At 43.3% G+C, this 24,619-nt stretch overlaps 3 protein-coding genes across 5 annotated transcripts; 2 read left to right on the forward strand and 1 right to left on the reverse strand.

The window, feature by feature from the left end:
- The first annotated feature begins 1,103 nt into the window (after positions 1 to 1,103).
- Positions 1,104 to 20,466, forward strand: LUBEL (Linear Ubiquitin E3 ligase). Of its 2 annotated transcripts, none has more exons than XM_018021048.2 (21): positions 1,104 to 1,211; positions 3,330 to 3,419; positions 3,479 to 3,886; positions 5,074 to 5,274; positions 5,729 to 5,959; positions 6,310 to 6,773; positions 6,853 to 8,030; positions 8,713 to 8,930; positions 9,030 to 9,125; positions 9,376 to 9,546; positions 9,971 to 10,327; positions 10,392 to 10,575; positions 11,057 to 12,846; positions 17,847 to 18,044; positions 18,118 to 18,396; positions 18,469 to 18,558; positions 18,650 to 18,806; positions 18,994 to 19,324; positions 19,615 to 19,740; positions 19,843 to 20,011; positions 20,277 to 20,466. In XM_018021048.2, exons 1-21 carry the CDS (start codon positions 1,206 to 1,208, stop codon positions 20,304 to 20,306), a joined length of 6,774 nt encoding a protein of 2,257 aa, XP_017876537.1. In that variant the 5' UTR covers positions 1,104 to 1,205; the 3' UTR covers positions 20,307 to 20,466. The 2 variants fall into 2 exon arrangements, with proteins under 2 accessions (XP_017876537.1, XP_026667704.1); XM_026811903.1 differs by having other exon boundaries at positions 3,491 to 3,886.
- Positions 20,318 to 21,602, reverse strand: LOC108622914 (uncharacterized). The gene is made up of 3 exons (XM_018021051.2): positions 21,510 to 21,602; positions 21,263 to 21,403; positions 20,318 to 21,180 (listed from the first exon to the last, which is right to left on the reverse strand). Exons 2-3 carry the CDS (start codon positions 21,349 to 21,351, stop codon positions 20,583 to 20,585), a joined length of 687 nt encoding a protein of 228 aa, XP_017876540.1. The 5' UTR covers positions 21,352 to 21,403; positions 21,510 to 21,602; the 3' UTR covers positions 20,318 to 20,582.
- A 67-nt stretch (positions 21,603 to 21,669) lies between these two features.
- Positions 21,670 to 24,594, forward strand: LOC108622913 (type 1 phosphatidylinositol 4,5-bisphosphate 4-phosphatase). 2 transcript variants are annotated; one of them, XM_018021050.2, is made up of 7 exons: positions 21,670 to 21,761; positions 22,126 to 22,469; positions 22,544 to 22,725; positions 22,798 to 23,007; positions 23,091 to 23,231; positions 23,308 to 23,362; positions 23,848 to 24,594. In XM_018021050.2, exons 2-7 carry the CDS (start codon positions 22,379 to 22,381, stop codon positions 23,931 to 23,933), a joined length of 765 nt encoding a protein of 254 aa, XP_017876539.1. In that variant the 5' UTR covers positions 21,670 to 21,761; positions 22,126 to 22,378; the 3' UTR covers positions 23,934 to 24,594. The 2 variants fall into 2 exon arrangements, with proteins under 2 accessions (XP_017876539.1, XP_017876538.1); XM_018021049.2 differs by having other exon boundaries at positions 21,672 to 21,761; positions 22,121 to 22,469.
- The last annotated feature ends 25 nt before the right edge of the window (positions 24,595 to 24,619 follow it).

Genomic DNA, 24,619 nt, shown 5'->3' on the forward strand with positions numbered 1-24,619 from the left:
AAAAAATAGGTCATTTTGCCCTGGTAGAAGTAGATATTCGTCAATCGTCAGTAGTTTCAATGTTAAGGATCATATTATTTTATAATATTCTAATACACGATCGTAGATATCCTGTTTCTACTTACTATGATTAAACCAGAAGTAGAAGCTCGTTCACAAGGTTCCATTTAACGAATCTATTACAGTTGTAAGAACGAATCATTAAGGCTCTATCAACCTGCTTATGGTAGTTTTCACTCGGCATACCCGAGGTGTATCGGGCTTCGATATCTCGAATGAGATCATTTACCCGAGTGAACGTACACGGGCGGAACGGCCGTAGGTGTGTACCGGTCGTTTTTTTTTCTTCCTTTCGAATGAGAAGCAAGTTGAGCGCTCTCTCTCTCTCTCCCTCTCTCTCTCCCTCTCTCTCTCCCTCTCTCTCCCTCTCTCTCCCTCTCTGATACAATAAATTATTATTTAAATTAATTGTTCAAACAGTTCCCCTGATATTTCGCGTTCCACGACAACGTCGGTCGTAATTTAATGAATCGCAGATCGAGACGATAAACTAAAGAGAGAAGGACGCTACGCATGAAGGAAGGAAGGAAGGAAAGAAAAGTTTTCGCGCGGCATTTCGAAGCCTACGCGAATGTTTCCGACGCACGTGGGATGCAGAGTTGTAAGCTGATGATGTAACCGCTAGCCGGCAACGGTTAGCATATAATTGCTGTTCATTGTACTTGCATTACTATGCTAATCAGAAGTTCAATGAATTTTAGTAAAATGTGAAAAACTAATAAACTGTATCACGAAATTCATAATTTACGTAAATAATTCTATTCCTCTCCTGGTAACTCCAAATTAATGATAGCCTTAAAATAAATGATAAAACAAATGCTATTCCGATTTTCTTCGTCCTTGGCCAAGATTTGTTAAAGAAAAACGAATATGCTCCCTTCGTAGGGAGGCTCGGTTTCGCTGCAGCGCGATGTCAGCCGAAGCCGCGTCTAAGCGACTCGCAGCGTCGTCGCGATATATTTACGCGAACGAGGAGACTTCGGTAGAACGGTGGCATCGGTCCAGCAGCCACGTTACGAAAATAGATTTCGGCTGGTGGCGATGCAACAAGCTCCTCCGTCGAGGAGACGAGGCGTCGAGGCGACCAGTACCGTGACGGCCAGTTCCCGAGGAAAACCGGAGAAATCGACTCCGCGAGGTCCCACATGAATGTGAGTGCGATCTTCCTTCCGTGAGCGCATTATCGGCGTTACGCTAGCTACCCCGCTATCACAGTGGCATAGTGCGTCCTTTGTTTCCCGCTCGCCGCGTCGATAACACGGTGCATCGGCCTGGAAGATGCCCGACCAGGCGGAAACGTTTCTCTTTCCCGGGATCCAACGATTCTCTTCGCTTTTACCTGAACCTGTGCCTGAAAAACTGCATGAAGGCGCAATCGCGCAGCTAGAACGCACAATGAGCAGCAGATGAGAACTAGCGTCTCGGCTTTGCTTCCGCTACGGAAGAGCGAGGACGCAGGATTGATGCGAATCGCGATGCACCGTGGCACCATCGTTGCGGAAGTTCCTGCCGGATTTCGCGTGCCGTTCCACGTTCCTTCCGGCGTGAACGAGGGATCGAGCCGCTCGCGGAGAAGACACGCGATGCGGGCTGCGCTTTGCACGCTCGGTGACATTATCGCAGTGAAAGCATCTAAAAAATTTTGTTTCCTGTGAGAATAACGGCGAACACGGAATCCTCCTGGTTCGCTGGAAGTAAAATCAGAGTTTTCGGGTTTTACGTGACACGTGTCAGTGACGGTGATCGATCGTGCTGGACGATCATCGGAAAAAATCGCTTAACGAGCCTTCAAATTTGTTTGCCCGTCGGAGGCCTGCTCGTTATCCAGGAAACGAACGCTAATAAAGCCGCGATGGGCTGGATTTACTATTACGTAGTTAGAAAAATGTTTTGAGAGGAAGCTTCTGGCTGCCAGAGTTTGGAATTGTTCCAACGGCCGCGGCGCGCTGCGGACTCTTGCAATTTTATCGAGAAATAGAGTTCTAACGCGACACGCTAGGTATTTGCTGTTTTACCGGATTCTATTCTCGAAACGAATTCGGTTCCCGATCATCGACAGGAAGTCGTTCGAAATTCATGCGTTCCCTCTATCTTTATTTTTACCCAACGAACGAAACAGATAAAACGCGTGTCTATGACGAGCGTACGGCGAGATTCTAAATTTACAGTTCTTGGGAATCGGCTGCTTTGTTGCTTTTTGTAGTTAGACGGGATAGCAGCAATAGGGAACAAAAGAGTTCGAAACGGCGGTACGGCGCGACGGGCAGCACAGGAAGAACAGGAGGGGTAGACGTTCTAAAGATACGTATAGCTCTAATTCGAGGATCTAATTCATGTCTATGGAACTCGTGGCTGGAATCGCGGAATAGTTCCCTTGCAATAATTAGAACGATCCTGAATTTTCAAATACAATTCCAAATTCAAGTAGAACGTCTGTAAAATGTATAAATGAGCTGAACACGCCTGACTTGTGCCGGATAGAGTTGGAGATATTTAATTCAGTTTCGATAGAATTTTCAATGAATGGAAGGCGACGATATTTACGTGGGCGTCTACGGGTGAAAAATATAGAACGTCGCGTGGCGTTCGGCTCGATTTTATTTCGAGACGCGGAACACGATTTTTCCCTAGCAGAAATAGCCTAGATTTTGGCCTCTTCCGACGGGGAAATCAACCGACACGTGACGTCACGCTTTCACGAGGAGTCCACTCGAGAAATCTCGATTGACCGTTCAATTTGGGTTTAAGAATCACTGCTCAAACACCCAGTAGTCCAAGGTGCGATGACATGGATTCGGGCTTGGCAGCCGAGCCGAAAGCCTTCGACGCTGCCAACGTGTCACCCCAATTCGAGATCGCGTACAAAAATGCAAATGTCTCGCGCATACATATAAACAATTGAAACGAGTCATCGTTGCGTCTCCGCAGACGTCGGCTAGCTTTACGCGTTTCGCAATTGTTTCGAGTACAAGCACAAAATTATTAAAAAGAAAGGGATTAGATCAGTGGTGGGCAAAGTACGGCCCGCGGGCCAATTTCGGCCCGCGAAATTATTTAATCCGGCCCGCCGAGGGCCCATCGACATGGCTAGTATATGGCCCGCTATAATTACGTTTTCACGGTCGAGAAGTATAAAGTGCACTTTTTCTATAATTCTGGCCCTCCTCTAGAATTTCTTAAACTTTGTGGCCCCCCATTAAAAAAGTTTGCCCACCACTGGATTAGATTGTACTATAATAACATTGTAGATGATAAATATTATTTTACAGAACCCGGGAGCTGAAAAATGGCGCCCGATGGCGATCTCGAACCCATCGACCCGGTTGCGCATGGCGAGGTCCATGCCCCACTGGGTGATGGTAAGTAAACGGACAATCCACTTTCGATCTGTCGACTACAAATGTTCCATTAACGAAAGGCGCAACAACAGAAGGAAGCGGAGCAGCAGAGTCAACGTAAACCACCGACCCCGCCGAAACTGCCGCCGCCGTCGCTCTCCGGAGACTGCGGCGACCCGGACTACGAGATCATCGAATTTCCGACCCGACCGCAAGCACAGAAGTCCTCGACACCGGTTACGAACGCGTACAAGTGCGCGCTATGCGGAACGGAGAACGTGTTCGCCCGTTGCGACACCTGCAACGGGAATTACTGCGAGGCCTGCGACGACATGAACCACAAGCACCCGAAGCGAAGGAACCACGTGCGGCGACGGATCCTGACGGATCTCGCTAGTAGGACGCGGCCGCCGTTGCCGCCCAAAGGGGAGAACCTGTCGAGCCCGCCGCCGATCCCGCCGCCGAGACGAAACCGAAAGAACACTCAGGTAGGATGCAACCTGGCCTGAGGCTTTCAACCCTTCCCGTGTACTTTCTTCCAGGCTGACGACGTCTTGTCGACCTTAGGTACACCCGAGCGTCCTGGAGGCGGTCCGGAATCTGTTCGGCTGCTCGCTACAGTCCATCGATCGGATCAACGGAAACCAAGTTGCGAGCTCGATTTTTTGACAATTCCCTGCTTTTCACTCCCTCCCGTTTCGCTTCGGTTTCTATCTTAATTATTAGCGATTCTCCCCAGCGATTTTGCTTGATCGCGTTTTGAACGCAACTTCGTCTCCGGTGACTCGAATCGAGATCCAATCAGACATTCGTCGTATAAGAAGTAAACTGTTGCTTGTTACTGGTTGTACCGTGCAGATTTCTAGTTGGTTTCCTGAAAGGGAGAACACGTCACACCGAGGCATAATTTGAAGATTGTTAACCCGCCGGCCATCGCCCCATACGAGCTTTAAATAGTCGTTTAAGTGTTATTTCGCTGAGATTTTATCTTGAGACTCTGTTATTGTATATTGACCTTGTTTCTTCTTAATACATCATGTTACCGCAAAAACACTGCCGCCGTATTCACTGAACCCATTTCACCACACACTGTCGATAAACTAACGGCGGGAAAACATGCTCAGATATAATAATTTGAGCAAGGCTTCATGCAAAGCTTTTCTGAAGTGAATATGGCAGAGCTTGGCAGACACGACGATTGGTTTCAGTTATCAGTTTCTCACTGTTTCCCGTACCGTTACTGGTACCATACACATTATTGCTATGCACCATTTATCAATTAACATGCGCATACATGTTTATTATTTTCAGCTTACAGCAGCGTCGCCTATTTTATTTTACTCCGTTTGCTAATGTAGAATTACTATTCCTCGTTTTATTTGTACTTCACTGTTATTTATGTTACCAGCTGCTCTTGATTTATCAGGAACATCAACGTTTCGTTTTGTACTAACGCTTTGTTTATCATCAATTTAGCCACGCACGTCGCCGCAATTTAATTTTAGCCGCAAGCCGAAAGCGCGCCATCCTTTTTTGTTTCAAATACTTTCCTCGCCATCGTCCAATAAAAAACAAAAATCAACAACAACCGGAATGCATTTCCATTCGTCGACAACGATTTCCGACGACCACGCATACCACGAACCGTGTAATAAAGTTCAGGTTTCGCGCTTAGGCTAAATCGACCCAAAGCCAGGGAACCACGAATCTCTCCTTGATCGAGAGAGTCGGCAGCTTGAAGCGCGCCCTCCCAAACACGACCAGGCCTCTGTCAGCTACCTTAGACACGAGAACCGTGTCGAAATCGATGCAATCAGTCAACACTACAGCCAACGATGGATCAGGATCAGGCACCGATAAAATGTCCACGCTTCAGGTAAGCCTCTACGATCCCTCAGTCAATACAGACAATGCAGTAGATGCTCGATCAGTAATTTGTCATAAACAAGCTTTCAGTGCCGTTTAATAATATGTATCGCTTGATAACTCGCAAAGTGATAATAATAATAATTTCATAATGGTAAATGATCCATTAGCAACCGCTTACCCGATAGAATAATACTCGTAACTTCGGTTTCCATTAAGTAGATACCTAATTCGATAATGCGATGGCGCAGATTCTTAATTAAATATCGATATCATTATCGTGCGGTCGACTTGATAATTCGATTAGGTTTTAATTATTCATTAGTAACCATGACTCGAATAATTAATATTTTCAATGTACACGTGTTACACGCTGTACGAGTGGCGATAGAGATACGTTCGATGAATGCGTAAAACGGCCTCGAGCGAGCATGAATTATTTAATGTGCGTGCGAATTGTTCAGGAGAGGTACAGGAAATATCAGGAAGCGATGAGGGCGCAGGACGCGAACAGAAGGAGGCATCCTCCGCCGTCGGACGTTCCAAGAGACGGCATGAACGTGAGGCCGCTCAGTATAGGCAGCCCGAAACTGGCACCACCGGTACCGCCGCCACCCCCACCCAGATCTATGATGCAATCGGCCAGCGTTTGCGATTTATCGTCACCGCAGATGTGGAATCCCGGAATGCACCAGGTGACTATCAATAAACGTGATTGAATAATCTGAAAATATCACTGCGCGTAGATTGTCATTGATAAGAGTGTAATAACTGTATCAATTTTCTTTTTCTCAAATTATTACTACTAAGATATAGTGAAATAATCATTGAGCATAACCATTCAACGTTATATATAAACGTTCTTTGCTACGTATAATAATAACGACGAAAATCGAGCTGGTAACATCTGGTGAACTATCCTGTATAGCTAATGGTTATTTCAAGACAATTGTTTACAGAAATAACGAGAATGTTAATACAAATTACTTTTATCGATGAATCTACTCGTATACTTAATCTGTGTTATTAATAAATTATTTTCCAGGCGCAATCGATGGCACATTTAGGACCCGGTGGCATGCCCATGATGTGGTACCCACCGAACCTTCCATGGGACATGACCATGGGTGGTTCAACGATGAGCCTGAACCATCCAGCGATGTGGGGCTATCCTATGGGATACCCTCCGTCGCAGATGCTCCCGCCGCACTATCCAGGGTCCTTATCGAGGCCCCACAGCCCAGCCAGGAGTGTGAAATCGAGCAGAAGATCTAGAGGCACCTCGCCGTCACCTAGTCTCAAGTCCAGAAAATCGTTGGCTAGTAGATCGCGATCGAGAAGATCCCAAGGATCACCGTCTGACGCCAGCTCCGAGGATTCCGGGGAATCGGACTTCGACGACAGGCTATCTCGTAGCTCTAGACGCGGCAGCATGTCCAGAAGCTCGAGGCAGAGAAACTACCACGAGGATGAGCCTCCCCGGACTTTGCTAACAAGAAATCGTCGCGAGTAAGTCAGGATTTCGACTAGTTAATATTACTATATAATTTTGTTCGACGTTGAATGAAATAATTTTTTACTTTTCCAGGAGACTGAGGTCGGAAGAGAGGATAATCAGCTCGGAGGATCAGTGGCCTGAGAGTCAGTCGGGCAAACGGTACTCGGGCAGAGGTTACGACGAATTCCAGAAGAACACACTGAATTCGCGACGGAGATACGAGCAAGACGAGCGCAGGCTGTCTAGGCTTGACTCGCGATTGGATCGCGTGCAGAACGGGAACTATCGTCGAAGACGAAGCACCGACGACGACGAGTCGGACAGAAGATCCACTTTACAGACCCGATCGAGGGTGACCAGTTCCTCGGACGATCACTTCGAGAAACCGGAAGTAGGTCCGCGACGAAAGGAAGACGATGTACCGAGAAGAGCGCCCACCGTGAGAACTGAGATACCTTCGGACAATCTTGAAAGATTATCTCGCAGAGATTCGCAACGATCCTCTCTCGACAGTGATACACAGAGTAGGAAGACGTCATCCAGGAGAGTTCAAGAGACAGAAAGGGTTAACGGGGACGAAGATGAAGAAGCATCTCGCACCGTGAAGAACGTACGAAGTCGCGAGCCCTCGTTGAGGAGAGAAACTTCGATCGAAGAAACGGAGAAATCAAGAAGGAAATCGTCCCTTGATTCTGGTAATCAAAGCGTGAGGAAAACTCCGTCGCGCGAAGCGGTGCCGAGGAAGATTCGGGAGACTGACGATCAGGGCTCTTCACGATCTGGCAGCAAGAACCAAGAGGAGATTCGAGAAGCGAGACGTTCCGTGGATAAAGAGAAACGTAGCAAAGAATTCGTAACCAGAAAAGTAGAGGACGAACCAGCTGAACGTTTAGACAGTGTGGCATCCGTTGCCAAAGGGGAAAAGCGGGAGACGAATCAGCAAAAGCCAACGAACGATGCGAGCGAGAAAACTGACTTGCAAATACCGAAGGAGGAATGGGCCTGCGAGCACTGCACCTTTATAAACAACGTCCGGGACCGCGTTTGCGTGGTTTGTTGCAAAACGAGGAGCAGCGCGCTGCCACCGAGCAACGAGGAGAACGCGGATGACGTACCGAATGGTTCGAGCGAGATCCCGAAAAGTGAATCTGATAAGGCGCCCAGCAACGTGAGCAATCCGAGCCCGGATCTCGAGAAACGGACCAGCCTGTTAAAAATTTCTAACAGCGAAGAGAGCGGTGGTGACAGTGGCTCGACGAAGAACAAAGGTAGAGCGAGACGCAAAATAAGCTTTTCGTTTGGTACCAAGTCGAATCAGTGAATGAATTGTCGTACCTGTTGCCTGTGTTGAACGTTTATCCCCCTCCCGCTGTTTCCGTTTCTCTCTTTTTTACGCGAAATTAAATAACAGACGATTAAGAATTGTCCCTTCTGTCGATGTATACCCTTGGATGAATAATAAAGTGACATGGAAAATTGTTTCGTACACGATCAGTGGAAACCAAATGCATAGTCGTATTTGAAACAAAGCCACTCTGTTTTATCATTCATTAACTCTCATTATTTTTTCCTTTGATCATGTCCGACGCAGTTATTATTCATTCAACAGGAGCTGCTTTCAAGCACGGGCGTGCATTTGGCCGATATTCTTTTCATCCGAATTTCTTTTTGTCATAAATCTTGAAATGTTTAATCCTTTCATGGGAACACAACCGATAATTGTTAGTCTTTTACGCTCGAAAAACAATTTGTCTGTTTCCATTATAAAATAACTAATATAAATGGAATAACGTAACTTACATCACAGAGCTCTACATTTCCATAACTATGAAGGGATTAAATGAAGCTTTTGCTAGCCTGCATCAGCATGATGTTTCTCACCAACCAACATCCATGGTTTTGAATATTCATAACAATTAGTATAACTACATAACTGAATACTATTTGCAGATACAGATGCAAACTCCTCTTCAGCAAAAAGTATATCTGCATCAATGACAAACACGGTTAAACCAAAGACGGCCGAGATCTTCGAGACTCGTAAAGATGCGTCTTCCAAAATGGATGAAGAGAACGAACCAAAGGAACGACCGACGCTAGGAAAAATTCTGAGAAGCCATTCGGTTTCGACTGGAACCTCTCCGCCTCCGCAGAACATTTCCACTCAAGTAAGGAAGAACTTCTTTTTTAGAGGAAAAGAGGCTATTAGTTCAAGTAAAGAGGAATCGGAATGTTTCATCAGATATGATATACATATATCATTCCAGACGTACGACTATCTACCAGCGAGAGGTAGCGCGGGATTCGTGAGAGCTTCATCCGCCTCGAAAGGATTATTGTATTATGAGGATAGCGACGTGGAGGTAAAACGAAAGATTAATACAGATACGTGATGTATCTCCTAAAACGAAAACTTTCGAATATTTATATTAATTTAAAAAAAGAGTTAAACAGTAATTCAGATATTTCAGTTTCTCATTTTATCTAACTTTGTGCATTTGCTTGTTAAATAATTTTTATCTTGGGATATATGTCCCATGTATTTATCCAATAAATATCGATGCGACGTTTTATACACGAATGTATTTAAAAAATGATTAAATAATGGGAAAGGGTGCCGAGCCTGTGTTGCAGGAACAAGTTAGACTCGTGAGCAGCCCGGACTTGTATCCGCGAACGATCCAGGAACAATATCTCCAGCAGCTGATCGGCGCGGGCGGACCGAGCAGAGATCGTACGCGACGAAACTCGATCGACTCCACTCACCTTTATTATCGTTCCAGGGTAAACTTGACAGCTATCCCTCGAGCAAACATTGGTTTCTAATCCGATTTAATTCCCAGTACACGACTTAACACGATTCCGTGATTGTGCTAGTTCCGTAGCCTCGGTGTGAACGTTGACAGGATTACCTTTTACAGCGACATTCTTTACCATGTGTATACATATACATATACCATTCCATGGATTTAAAACAATTTTATTAATTAAAAAACGATATGTGCTTCCGCCCAAATTTGAGTGTGTGTGTGTGTGCTGTAGAATGTTATACTTTTTAATGTATAGTAATATAGTTAAGTTTGTTATCATTCTTGTTGTCTGCGAAAGGTGCATCTTAAGGCGATGAAACCTTTTATTTTCTAACACATGCGTCCATTCTCAACAATTATTTTTAATAATATTTAAACTGAATCGCTTTACGTTTCAGGAATCGAGTCAGCCCAGGTTTTTAGAATCTGGCCCGAGCACCCAAGGCGTTTCGACTTTAACTAGACAAGGTTTAGAGATCGTGGAACTGCTGAGGGAAGCTGAGAATCACGGTTACTCCACCGACGACGTTCAAGTTGCTTTGTCGCAAGGCGCCAGCAATCCCATCGACTGGCTGAAGACGCAGTGGCCACATTTGGTGGAAACCGTGCAGGTTCTCGCTACCAGTCAAGGAAAAGAGTTGAAGGAGAACAACATCGGGATGCTTACCGCCAGCGAAGCGAAGGAAGCCCTGAGAATAACGAAAGGGGAGGTTTGGAACGCTGTCGCAACGGCGATTCAACGTAGACAGCTAAAGGTAACGATCGAATTGTCGCTGTGCGTCGCTTACGCGACGGGATTAAAAACAATGAGCTCGGCAGTGCGAGGAGATCATGAAGAAGGGCAACTTCGCGATGGCGGAAGTGGTGAAAGCTTTGGAAAATAACGCTGGTGTCGAGGACGCGGCTTTGTTCGAGCTGCAGAAGAATCAGCTGAAGCCGTTTCTGATGAGGATCTGGGGTCCTCCGGTTGGGGTGGAAAACAACGAGGCTGCACCGCGGGAAGGTCAGCATATATTGTTTAAGTCTTTGACTATATGTATGTATGTATCTATATTTGGACCGTTGGTTAAATTTATAAAACGCTATAAATGGTTTAATGCCTTTTCAGAAATGCTATGAATAATCCTAGGCAGAATGTATAATATAGTCTTTGTCCATGTGTCTTACTCGATATGGAAACCAATCAACTTTTCCATATTAATAACAATTAATTCCATATCTTCTATTGTCCTGTCAATTGACTATCATTCGTTGTCAATCCTCTTATTTATATGACCAGGCGTATATTAAAGATCGTTTAAAATATATCTTAGCGAATCCTTGTGTGAAAGCTATTCTTAAATCTCGTAAAAAATTACAAGAGTTAATAGAGAGAAAATATTTAATTTTTTTTTATGGAGTACAATTTTTCCGGCTGGCACTAGAATTTAATGTTGCACACGGTGGTGTGCCCATTTTTCATTTGAGAAGTTGAATTGTTTCAGGTGCGGCGGGTGCGGTCGGTGGTGATACGGGTGTTCCCGAACAGGTTACGAACGTGTCGGACTCAGAAGCCAGGAAGCAGGTAATGTCACCAATCGTTGAAAATTTCGTCGCGTTGCAGGCCGACTTTCAAAAGCAACTGGCAGCCCTCAAACAACTGACTGATAACTGGCAACACGACAAAGAACCTGACCCCCTGAACACGCCCGGTAATAATAAGCCTGATAATCAGTATCAAGTAACCAATGACGATCGAGCCGTTCTAATCGATAAAAATCTGGTCCCAAGAGCCGTACAAGAACTCGATGTAGCCAACACCGAGGAACCAATGCGAATCATCCAATTGATAACTGAGAACACTGATGTATCTATCGAAACCGAAAAGCATGATCAGAATAATAATTCCACGATAAACATACCTGAGAAACAAATTCTAATTCAAACGGAAAATACATTGCAATCAAACATAACTGAGAAACCAGTAGAAATTTTAGTTATTGAAAATGACGATAAAAATTACGTGAACAGAGAACTAAATAATACAGATCGAATTGAAACGACGATTGTAAAAACCGACACGTCTGTTGTGATTACAGATCCAAGTACGAACATAGAAAATTCGAGTGAGAATAAAATTGAAAAACCGGAAAGTTCGTCACGGCAAACTACAAACGATAAAGCAATGGAGAAAGAAAATAAGCTACAAAGGAATAACGTCCATTCTATAAGTACTGACAAACTAACTTCGCTCACTGTGGGATCTAAAACGACTGATGCGACTGACCTCAACAAAAATGTGAAACATACAGTGAAGACGAAAGACGAGAAATCTGGCATTGAAAAAAGCAGTAAGACGTCCCGGAAGACGAAGGATCCGGAGCAAACCGGCGTGGAAATAGAAGAAACTTCGTCATTATGTTCGGAAAACGAAACACCTTCCCAAAAGACTGATCCTCGTCAAAGAGCCATAGAAAAAGATTCTCCTTCGGCACTCCCTTTGCGGCCGAACGTATCGGACCGCGGTTCTGAAACCAGCGAATCTGTAAAATCGACTAAAAGTCTGGCGACTGAAGCCAGCGAAACCGAACGACCCGATTTAATAAATCAGAAGACGAAACGGGGCAAAGGGTCCCAACAGGGGACAACTATTGCAGAATTAATTAAGACGCCCGAATATTCTTCTAAAGCACGGGATACAAAGATTTCAGAGAACACTGATTCGGGTAAAGAAGGAACGACGGGCGAATTGAATAAATCGCGACCTGTGGAAGAAGATACGAAGATGGAATCGAGCAAACTCGTTGAAGAACCGGAGCCGTCGTCAATAATTGCGCCAAGTGCGAGGGTTTCAGGTACTGCCGACACGACGAGTAAAGAGACGGCGGCGAATAAATTGAATGAGTCGGGAGCCGTGGAAGAAAACGCAAAAGTAGCATCGGGCAAAGTTGAGGAGGAAGCACAATCGCCGATAATTATACCTGGAAATGATCCAGCGAGTCAAAGTTCCGAAAGTGTTTCACTGAAAGAGAAAGGTAACGAGGCGCAAGTGGCCACGATGGAAGCGCTGATATCCGCCGTGAAATCCTTGCCGGAGCAATTATTAGGCCCTTTCATATCAGCGATGCAGATGCTGTCGTCGAAGAAATCGGCCGGCGAGGTCGATCGACTTAACGTTCTTGATGCCGTGGTCAAAGACCAAAACTCTCAAGCCTGCAATGAAAACACGTCTAAGGACAGCACGACGACCAGAACGACCAAGGCCGACGTCAAAGAGCTGCGGGAATTGGAAATGGTACGTAAAAACGAGGAAAACGATAGCGTCGTGCAAACTAACGTAGAACAAAGTACGATAGAGAGAAAATTTAACGAGAGTCAACTCCCGGAAGACGCGAAAGTAACGTCGTTACAAAGTGGTGAACAAGTAAGTTCTGACAAATTGCTTAAATCCGAACAGAAACAGCACACATCCGATGAAACAGTCGCTAATTCAGATGAGTTATCATTACGAGTCGACACTAACAAAAATGACAAGTCACCCAATTGCAACCAGAAACAAGCATCTGATAATGACTCAACCATTGACTCGGAAGAATTGTCATTAGAAATCGATTCACCTCATGATAATCACATAGGAAACAGTTCATCGATCCACGAATCGTTATCATCAACGGGAGCAGGCAACTCTTCCGTGAACAGCATCAAAGATTCTTCGTCTAACAATGCATCTTTGAACGACGAATCACTCGTGACCGATAGTCCGATGATAAACAACGAGACCATTGGCGCACAATCATTATTATCGAGCGAGACGTCGTCATCCGCGGTCGTACGTGACCCGGGAACGTTTGTCCGTGAATCATCCGACATGCAAATGCGCTCGGCCAGTGCCGGGACTCCGGCTACCGACGATAACCGTGTGAAATTAATTGATGCCAGTTTGGTGACTGATAATAATGGATGCTCTGTTGAGAGTGCGGTCGTTTCAGCGAACAAATCGCTTGATAATAAGCCGACTAATTCGACGTTCGACCTAACAATGGCTTCCGAGTTTGATAATATCCAACAGACCATCAGCCCAACCCTAAACCCTGCTCCCTCTACTTTGGAGAACCCTCAACGCGGATCACAAGAAATTTCAGAACATCCTATTGAGAAAAATGTCGAAAATATTGTTCACCATGTTCCCGCAGCAACTAACAATTTGGCTTTGAATACTGAAATTGTTCAAATCGAAATTTCTAAAGATATTCAAGAGGTTTCGAGAACCCTTGAAATAGCTCAAGAAGCTTCTGTAGATCCGAAAGTTCATGTTACTTCGGCAAAGTCGAAAATTGATGAAATTTCTGTAGAACCAGAAACTTCTGCATCCATAATCTTAATAGATTCTGCAGGCATTACCCTTGATATTCCTCAAACAACGGTCCCTGAGATTTTGCAAAACCCAACGCCTGTTCCGTGTGAAATGCCCAAAGAGCCTGATACAAAACTTCAGACAACCTCTCAAGAATTCAAGGCGTTAGAGATAGCTAACAAATGCGGAGCAGTTATTTCTAGAAGTACCAAAAACGCGTTGAGCGTGTTCGAGAAAGTGGAACAGCCTATCTCCGTCGCATGCTACATTCCCCAGAGTAACGACAAAATCGATCCAATAACTTGCTCAACTAGTAAGCCTGTCGAAGTCTCAGAAACTTCTAAACAAATTAATATTCAATCGGAATCGGAGAAACACGGCAAATGTATCTCCCTCGACGAAGTTAAAAATGATCGTTCAATAATCGTTGCGCAAGATTGCTTAAATAAATCGTTAGAAACGATCGATTCTAAAACCGGCGAGTCAGAAATTATGCAGCAGGATCCAAGAACTCCTGTAATACGTTCCTTTTCGATATCAAACAACGTAGAGGCAAATAAAGCTTGTGGAGTACTCGCGAATACCGAATCGACAATTTTAACTATTTCAAGTGACTCTCGTACTTTCGGTTCCTCGTCGAGTTTGCATGCTTTGGACACTGAATCCGCCGTTAACAAGCTAAATTCTATGGATACTAACAGAATTCCGAAAAGTCCCGTTCCTCCTAATAACGTTGCCGATATGTCGTATAATGCATCGAAGTCGAACGAAGAAAGCGGTGCCGCGTTCAATCTGACCGATACGAATCTCGAAACTTATTCCCCCGGTAACGTGCCTGGAAACCTTAACAAATCTTCCGGCACGATTTCCTGCGACGACGAGAGTATCGCCGCGGATCCGAACAATAACGCGTCCCATTTAGACCCTCTTGATCCTGGTCAAATCGAAACTCGGGATGAGAAAGAAAATTCTCAATTGCTCGTTGATCCGAACGTATCCAAAATCGAGGGCTGGGTCGAACCGACTGATAACAAGGACTCAACGTATTCCGTCGAGGAGAGTGTCGCCGATGCACCTGACATCATAGAGATTAAAATCACGGAGTGTCCCATGATACCGGTGAACGATTGTGCGCCGATAAAACCATTGGAGAGTCCTTTGGAACGCGAAGAAAACGAAATCGCGACAATATCAGGAAACGTTGTGAGCGTAGGAAACAAGGATGTGGACAAAGTAGCTGCGAGCAGCGTTTTAATCAAGGAGAGATCCAAATCTCCTGGCAAAAAGATTGGCAGAAAGAGGTCTCCTGTGAAAGTTGTGAAAAAGCCCACTGGCATACCGAGAAGGAATTTCGGAAAAGTTAACCCGGGAGGCACGATGCTCGCGAAAGCGAAAGAAACCGCGGCTGAAATAACTCGAGGCTCGGTCCGGTCGAACCGAACTCCCAGGGAGGCTACGAAACTTGTGAAGAACGTTGGGAGTGGAGCGAAATCATTGTTAACCAGCGCCGGTCAAAAGCAGATATCGTTGAATAGCAAATCGGCGGGACCGAAAATGGTCCCGGAAAGGAGGTCGACGATCTTGAAGACGTTGTCCAAGGGATGTGAACAAATTAAGAAGTCGATCATGCCGGAGAAAGCTAATAATAAGGAATTGGTTGAGGGGAGAAGCTTGAAAAGCGACCTGTCAAAACAGAAGTCTTCTTTTTTATCGAGGATCCCTGTGTTCGCGGCCAGACGCAAATGTTTCCAACAGGTACCCAAAGCTCCGCGGCAATCATCCGAAGTAGCGTCCAGCGACAGGTTAACTGGCACCCCTGCGAAACTATCGACCGCTCGGCAGGCAATGAGAAAAACTAGTTCACCCGGAAATGGTCCGAAGATTGAAACGAAGCAAAAAAAGGACACTCATAGAATTGATGGAAATTTAAATGGCAAAAAAGGGGTGGTCGTAGAGGACGAGACTCTCCGAGTGGCTCCCATGAACAAAGGGAGCGAGGAGAAAAGATATACGGTGTCATTCGGGAAAAATCGGGCAGAAGTGGATGCGAATGAATCGAAGAAAGATTCGGATTTAAACGACACGACTTCTAGCGAGGAATACGAGCTGGAAGAAGTTTCGTATAACGATACTTCCACTTCAGACATTGAGAGCGCGTCGGAATCGGAGATATCGAGCACGGACAGACAGCTCTCGGATCAGACTTTAGACAGCTTGGAGGAATTGACCGATGCCGAGATCATGCTGCAAGAAACGATTAACGCGATCAAGGCTAAGATATCGGATTCGGAGCTGGAGGATTCCGAGGAGGAATACGTTACAGAAGAAGAAGAAGAATGCAATTCTAGCGAACCTAGCGGACAAACAAAAGATTCTTCTGCCGCGGAGACGGACGAGGAAGAACAATTGGAAGAAAATGACGAAGTTGATGACGAGAACTTAAATAATGGTTCATCCGAGGAAGATGAAACTCTGAAAGCTGATAACGCTGATCTAAGGAACCAGCAACGGCAAACAATAAGTAGATCAAACAATGGCATCGAGGCAGCTCGCAAAGAAAGCAATGTCGCTTCTAAACCTCGTGGCGTCAAAAAAGCTAAGGAACGATTACAGCGAGTAACGGTAAAGGGAAACACGGATAAGGCTAAAGAAAGGGCTAGCAAATTGAAGGAGAAGCTCGGAGCGAAGTATAATCTGTCGAAAAACGAGCAGAACAAAGCGGATCCTAAGACCGAGGAGGCGACTGTGAAACACGCGAATGACAAGCGACCAAAATCGAGTCGCAGATCAAGCACAGGCTGTGACAGGGGGGTGGATCAGGGAGCTGCGTCAAAGAAACGATTCTCGTTGGTGGCCAGTTGTATACGTCGGTTCGAGGGCGAAGAAAAGACGGACCGAGAATACGTGGAAAGTAGAAGCGGCAACGTGAAGACAGGGGGATCTCCCAAAATGGAGAGGGAGGTCAGTAGACGCCAGTCGTCAGAATCACTTGTCGACTTTTGTCAGTCCTCGCCGCTGACAGGCCAATGTCTACAAACAGCTCCGCAATATCGTATCGAACTTAAACGAAACACGGGCAAAAAATGTTTAGAAAAAAGGGAGATGAAATCTGAGATGAACCCCCAGTCAGGTTCTCCTTTCTTAACCCTGTTTTGACTTCTACCATTTTTTCAAGCACACTTTTTCTCAAGTAGCGTAGAGATGGCTCTCGCCCCCTCCCCCTCCCTCCCTTTCTCTTGTCTTTGCTAGGTAAGTACTTACTTACTCCCTTGGTTCATTCGTCGTGACTAATACAGTTGTTGTATGGTATCTCGCTTTGTTCCGCGTTGTTTCGTTGGTGTTCAAATTAAAAAGTAACAGAGGCGACGATGTACAAGCGGGAGATCGTGCTCGAGGTTTGTACATGTGCACTCGGCGACGGAAGTACGCGTCGGGTAGTTTAATTTAATATCACGGAACACGACTTTCCCATCATCCAATTTTGTTGGATGCCTTCAGGGCTCCAGATTAATTTAAATGCACGCAAATAACACGTTCTTCGGTGAGAATATCATTCCGAGAAACGGAGAACAACCCTCGAAATACACGGAATAGAATAAGCTTTGAAATTCATATTGCTTGTCTCAAGATCGTCTATTAATGTCTTTCAGCTTTTATGTAACAAGCAAGTATGGTATTAATATTTCATTTACGATTCGGTCGGTGTTTTCGGGAAAATTTCCAGAGCTCGTTTCTAGACGTTGGTGTAGTCTTCATCTGTCATACTTTTGCATGTCGATGTTATTGTCGTCTATCGTACTGTGCAGCTATGCTATGGATTCTTAATTTATTTTAACGATAAGCAGTTATTGCTTTATCGTCAAGTATTTACATACAATCGAAAATCTACTTTTAATATCGAGGAACCGGAGAAATGAAAGGACCGTGTATTGCGATTACAGAGAATAGCTCGCCGACTCTTAGCGGAAGGTAAAGCGTCCACTTACGATGAAGCGGAAGTGGCTGCCAGTCTGTTGGCCCTAAAATTCGGGGACGTCGAAGCCCTCCATGCAGCCAAGGAGTGTTCAAGCGTGGAATCGGCTTTGGCCTTCCTTCAACAGGAATGCGAGTTATGCACTGGTCGTTTCGCGATGAGCCAAGTATACGAAGATGAATAAATTATTATCAACGCTCCATTAGAATTTGTATTGCACGTTCATTCTCGAATTCTAGATGGTGTCCATGTTGAAGTGCGTGCACCGTTGCTGCACTGATTGTGCCAAAAATTATTTCACGATTCAGATCAGCGACAGGAATATCACGGACGCGGTTTGTCCCTTTTGCAAGGAACCGAATCTGAAGGACGCCAGCGAAGACGAAGTACTGGAATACTTTAGTAATTTGGATATACAGTTAAAAGCTCTTCTGGATCCTCCGATCCATGAACTCTTCCAGAGGAAGCTGAGAGACAGGACATTAATGCAGGATCCGAATTTTAAGTGGTGCATTCAGGTACATCGTAGGTCAACAGAATTTCCTTTACTCGACGATCGGAAGTGCGTCATGCATAAACGTTGATTTCAGTGTTCCAGCGGATTTTACGCGGATCCGCATCACAAACGATTAATTTGTCCCGACTGCCGATCCGTCACGTGCGCCCTATGCCGGAGGCCGGTACGTGCAGACGTTTGTAATTGCTCGAAAATTAAACGGACGTTACGTAATCGCGAACAGGCATCCTCTCTGACGGTAGTTTCACTTTCAGTGGGAGAAACAGCACGAAGGAATTACGTGCGAGCAATTTGCTGCTTGGAAAGACGAGAATGACCCGGATAATCAAGCCGCGGGCTTAGCCAAGCACCTCGCGGATAACGGAATAGATTGTCCTAAATGCAAATTTCGTTACTCATTGTCACGGGGAGGTAAAGTGCTCAAACACCGAATCATTAATTACCCAAATAAACACGTATCTTCAAGGAACCGTAAACATTGCAATCGAAGTTTATCCTCGGTTAAGATCCTATTATTACTGATCTCTCAAGCGAAAGATATCTTTGAAGAGAATTGATATCAAGCGACTAGCATCCCATACGTGTAATTTCTCTGCAGGTTGCATGCATTTCACGTGTAGCCAGTGCAAGTACGAATTTTGCTGCGGTTGCGGCAAGGCGTTCATGATGGGAGCGAAATGCTCGGTCAGTCCTTATTGCGCGAAACTGGGCCTTCATGCTCATCATCCACGGAACTGTCTGTTCTATCTTCGCGATAAGGAGCCGACGCAATTGCAACAGCTGTTGAAAGATAATGGAATCGAGTACGATACGAAGGGTCCGGCCGGAGAACGCAAGTGCAAAGTGCAGTTGCAGAAAGAAACACCAACCGGTGTCGTGGACACCGTGTGCAACTCGGACGTCGTCGAGGGACACGCTGGTTTATGCAGGTAATTCTCCGAACCTCCCTCCCCCCTGTTTTCAATGTTGCAAATTTGCATGCTCTTGCTCACCATTATTACGACCACCACTTTCGTAATTTAAGAAGAACCTGAAGATCGCTGTACCGTTACCGTAAAACCAGAAAATTTCAACAAAGTTGAAAATAATAACTTGTGAAAAGCAACAGTTATCGTAATTAATGGTATTAAAAGAACGGTGGTAAAAGAGTTAATTTTAAGGAGAACAAAGATACAGCCTGTGTTGCGTCCCGTTAACAACGTGTTCTTCGAATATACAGGATCCACTATATCGAGTACCTAGTTCTAAAGATCCGGAAGACACAACTGGAACCGCTTCCGTTGCTAAACATAGACGATCTCGAGACATGCGTGAAACGAGCGGGGGTCAAGTTACCCCCGAATTGGTACGGTCGCGATCCGGGACATTACAGAAGGGACTTGACCGAGGTAAACGAAATAGACATCGTGCATGGCACGACTAAAATTCTGGGTACTTTTCCCCGCAGGCAGCACTACGTTGAATACTTGGCGGGCCTGGTACTGAAGGGCAGGCTGGATCCGGCGACGATTTTTGACTTGAACGACGCCAAGCAAGAGCTGCGCCGCCGGGGAAAAGTTCCCCCTGCGAAGGACCAGGAAATGTCCGAACAGGATTATCTTGAGGCGTGCATTCAGGTGACTAACAATTCCTCTCCTCGGCGCGATTCCGCTGCTCCGACACACTGACCAAATTAACAAAAAGTGCACGAAAGCATACCTTCAAGCATGACTTTCGCAGCCAAAAATGCGTCACGCTCACATTATCGAAAAATAAAGAGACTGGGAACTTGCACTTTTTCCCTTGTTCACCAATTTGTTTTATCGATTTGATAGTGTACAGTTCAATACCCTTAAAGAAATATTATCTGTGGCTCGATTGCAATATTCCGTTGTTTTACAGGTGGTGCGAAAGGAGATTCCACTGGAATAATTGACTCACGCTTTTCACTCAACGTGTATAGTATTTATTTTATTACGCGGACAGCGGTGAAGAGAACGACTTATAATCAAAATTTATCAAAGATTGACAATTGTATAGTATGTATTAAATGTACAAAAATAGTCACTTAGGATAAAGTTGAAAAACTGAGTGTCAGTTCTCTCTCTCTTCTTAATAAAGCCAGCTTGTGACAACTGCTCTTTTATATGAAACATAATTAACGTTTAAAGGAACTTTTATAAAATACTTCGATAATAAATTAAATTTTTAAAAAATCTCTGCTAGAAAACTATGTAGACTATTCTTCTTTGGAGGTGTAGCACCTTGATTCACTATGTCTTTTAATCTATTTATATTTAACTTTTTTAACTTCTGAGGAGTTTTAATAAAGTTTGTGTTGCCCATTTTTCTCGTCATTGTGTCTTTCGAACCCTCGGTAACATCCTCTGTAGTTAAATTTGAAATTCCAGAAATATTTAAACCAGCCGTTTTGTCTTTGTTCTTCCTCTTCTTCTTTTTTTGTATCTTTTGAACTGAGCTGTTCTTTTGCATCCTCTCCCTTTGTGGCTTATTGAAGGGTATTTTTGTACTATTTGAACAAACTGAACATTTCAGTACCAGTTTGTTCATCCTATTTTTTAAACATTTCTCTGCCAAACTTCTTTGAACTTTGGGAACATTTTTATCACGGTTCTCCATAGAGTTAACAATCTTTTTAACTGATTTAGAAACTGGTTTACCTTTTAATAGTCGAACAGTATGATCTATTGTGTTCCACAGTGATCCACAATAAGGACACATTGTCGAAGGACCAAAATTTTTGGATGGCAACTGTATTCCTTTGCTAAATCTTCTACATTTGGTTCTAGAATAAATTATCAGTGTTATGTGATCTATTTATTTATTTGAAAAACATTTAATATTACGAGAGAACGAACGCAACTTACATGTAATGTGTCTGTAAATTTATCCTTTGTGGACAATCCAGCTTCGTAACTAGTTGATTCACGTTCCACAAATGCGTTATTTTATCCATATCTCTTGTTTACATACGTACAAGTTGAGATTACTTCATAAGCTGAGTCAATCTAAAATATGGGTTAATATAAAACATTTGTATTCGTCCGGTTCGCTCGTTGATAGTATAATTATTTTCAATGAATCAGATGCTTCCGCTTCTAATAATGTACATACATGTATGTAATAACACTGTTGGATCGGCGTGTGAAGTGTAAATGATGAGAAGTGTGCAGTATTCCAACGAAAATGGTCGAATTGTATCAACGTAATGCCTGATAAAAAGTCTACTATGTTCCGTAAATAGATTATATGTGTAACCCGGAAGAGTCTCGATTTTTACGTCTGCTGACACCGACCTCCGTAGTTATCAGAAAAACATAGACGGAAATGGAAGAGAATAACCTCTATTGAGATCTTTATACATAGGTAAGTATATTTCATCAAACTACAGAAAAAGATTTGTGACATACGATATGATATAACAATCGATTCGCATTAATGCGTGTAGTACAGAAATATTTGCCATTTTCTTGCAAGAATACGTGCACATTTATAATTTCATATAAAAATATTTGCGTTCTAAGCGTAAGCGCCATCTACATTGTTTCTAATGAAAGTCAATTTGCTCAGAACATATCTGTAAAAATGTGAACTAATAAAGTATTCGAAGCTCATTTGGAAACATTTCTACTCGTCAAGACGAATCGATCGCAGCATCGTCTGACATAAATCATTTCGCGTGGCTTTGAAACCTAACAGAATTGTTCGCTATTATTGAATGACAGAGTAGCCAACGTGCGAAAATTATTAAGTGGTTCGAGGACAATCCGAGGATCCCGAAACCTATTCGGTAGTAACCAGCGATGTATTAATAAAGTGGACGTTTACTTCGACGAACGGTTTCCGTTCTATGAAACGACAATACCGGGGAGGGTGTTAGAAAAATTTGTATTTTGTCATCCTTGTCATCGGTGCACCGGGAGTACTGTCAAACAATAGTTGAAGCAAATTGTTGCCGTTAAGGAATAAATTGATAGATCGTCATGGGTGATGGGAAGAAGGGCGAGCGACAGCCGTTGTTAAAGAATGACAATGTCACGTATAGTTCGCACGCTAGCGATTTCTATACTGCAGGTAAATAATGTTCGACGAAGAATTAAATTTGTTTAATCGGATTGCTCGTTGTTATGGATTATATTACCTTCTAGATGAAACGCAATCAACTGTCAGTACTGTGTCTGCGATAGGACCAGATGAAGTACCACCGCCTTATGAGGGTAGCCAAAATGGCATGCCTATGGTTACATGCAGAGTTTGTCAAGCTATGATAGATATCTCTGGTAAAAGAGATCAGCACGTTGTCAAGTGTTGCCAGTGCAATGAAGCTACAGTATGCTCTAAAATTTACTCAATGCGACAATGAATTTTATATTAAATACTAAGAATTAAGTACTTTTTCCAGCCAATACGAAATGCTCCACCTGGGAAGAAGTATGTCCGGTGCCCATGCAATTGTTTGTTAATATGTAAGAGTTCTTCACAACGTATTGCTTGCCCAAGGCCAAACTGTAAACGTATTATTAATCTCGCTCCAAGCCCGATTACACCACCAGTTCTCTCTATGCCTGGAATGTGTAGAGTCTGCTGTGCTCACTGTCATGACACATTTTTGGTAAGAACTTAAATACTCAGCACTACATTATTCACTTGTACGTTTTATTATCCGGCTAATGTATGTAACATGGTACACTTTAGTTCAATACCTTAAATAATGCTTTGGCTCGATGTCCACATTGTCGAAAAATATCTTCTGTCGGCCCAGACTTTGCTAGAGGCCGGGGTATTGTATTTATAATTGTTGGAATAATATTCTTAATAATAGCAATAGCTGTGACTGTAAGTATTGCATTGATATACTATTAGAATTATAATAATAAAAATTTGAAGTAATCTTAGAAAACTTGTATACCAGGTTGGGACTCATGCATATGCAAAGAGCAAGGGTGGAATTTATTTAGCTTATGTTGGTGAGTGAGATAAATATTAAATGGAGAGGTCAGGGCAACAAACGGTCAATTTGTGACTGTTTATTGGCCTGAACGAGATTAAATTCTCCTAAAAATTTACTGTAATTACTATAGATACGTTTGGAGCAAGAAACGGTCAACTGAACTGTTGTCATGTTGATATATATTTAAAGTGTTGATTTATTGACTACAAACATTAGAAAATCATGAACGATATATTTTATTTAACATAATTTCGTGACTAGAAAACATTTGTTTGCTTTGCGAAACGTCGTATTTATCATTATCATCTTCACAGCCACGATTCAATTTATGATACAGATCTGTATTCCTACCTGTACGTGGCACGAATGTCGAATAACATACATACATTTCGCGAAAATCCAAGTGGGCAGTCACATAAAAATCGAGCTGACCGTTTCTTACTCTGAACTCTTCGAACATGAACTATTGAATGCGTACAACTTTTCTCATTTCGTTTCCAGGTGCATTCATCCTGGCATTTGTATGCCTGGGACGCAGCATTTATTATTGTACAATGAAAATTAGTATGATAGAAGGTCCAATTTGATCAATTGACGAATGTGCCAATCAATGGATATTATTTTAAAACTGATTCCTTTAACATCTATACCGTATAATAATATATTTAGATCAAATGTCTATAGTAACGATATGACATATAAGTCCTTTTTAGGGCCACAAATGGTAGATGTATACACTCTTACACATATATACATATGTAAGTTTGCGCTGTAACGTAAAACAATCTTGCATATATATATGTATATATGTAGATGTATGTACATGTATGGACAAAGAGAATGTATAACTAACATAACGACTTCACGTAAGGTAATATATCGAAAAATACTAGAAATAAATGGGGTGTTCATTCACAAAAAGGAAAAGAAAATCAAGGGATTGTTCCTCTGCACTTTTATATATACAAGCACAGGACCAATGAAACCCCATTGTTTTCATAATTGAATTATATTATATATGCTTTCTACATCACGGTAAACGTATAAAATGCACATAGGTATCTAAGCAAGTAAAATATTCCATACTGATATTATTCCAACTGTAAACAGCTATAAATATATACAGCCAGGTATAATTGTTTTCAATTGAGAATTTGCATCGATTTTAAAGAGTACACGAATATCATTTAACAGAAACTTCTGGACCTATGTATATCATTTAACATGCGAGTAAAATTATATAAAATATGTATGTTCAATTATTTATTTTACT

The sequence above is a fragment of the Ceratina calcarata genome, unplaced genomic scaffold (genome assembly GCF_001652005.2).
Source record: "Ceratina calcarata isolate Rehan_Ccalc_2016 unplaced genomic scaffold, ASM165200v1 scaffold25, whole genome shotgun sequence".
In the NCBI taxonomy this organism is placed as follows: Eukaryota; Metazoa; Arthropoda; class Insecta; order Hymenoptera; family Apidae; genus Ceratina; species Ceratina calcarata.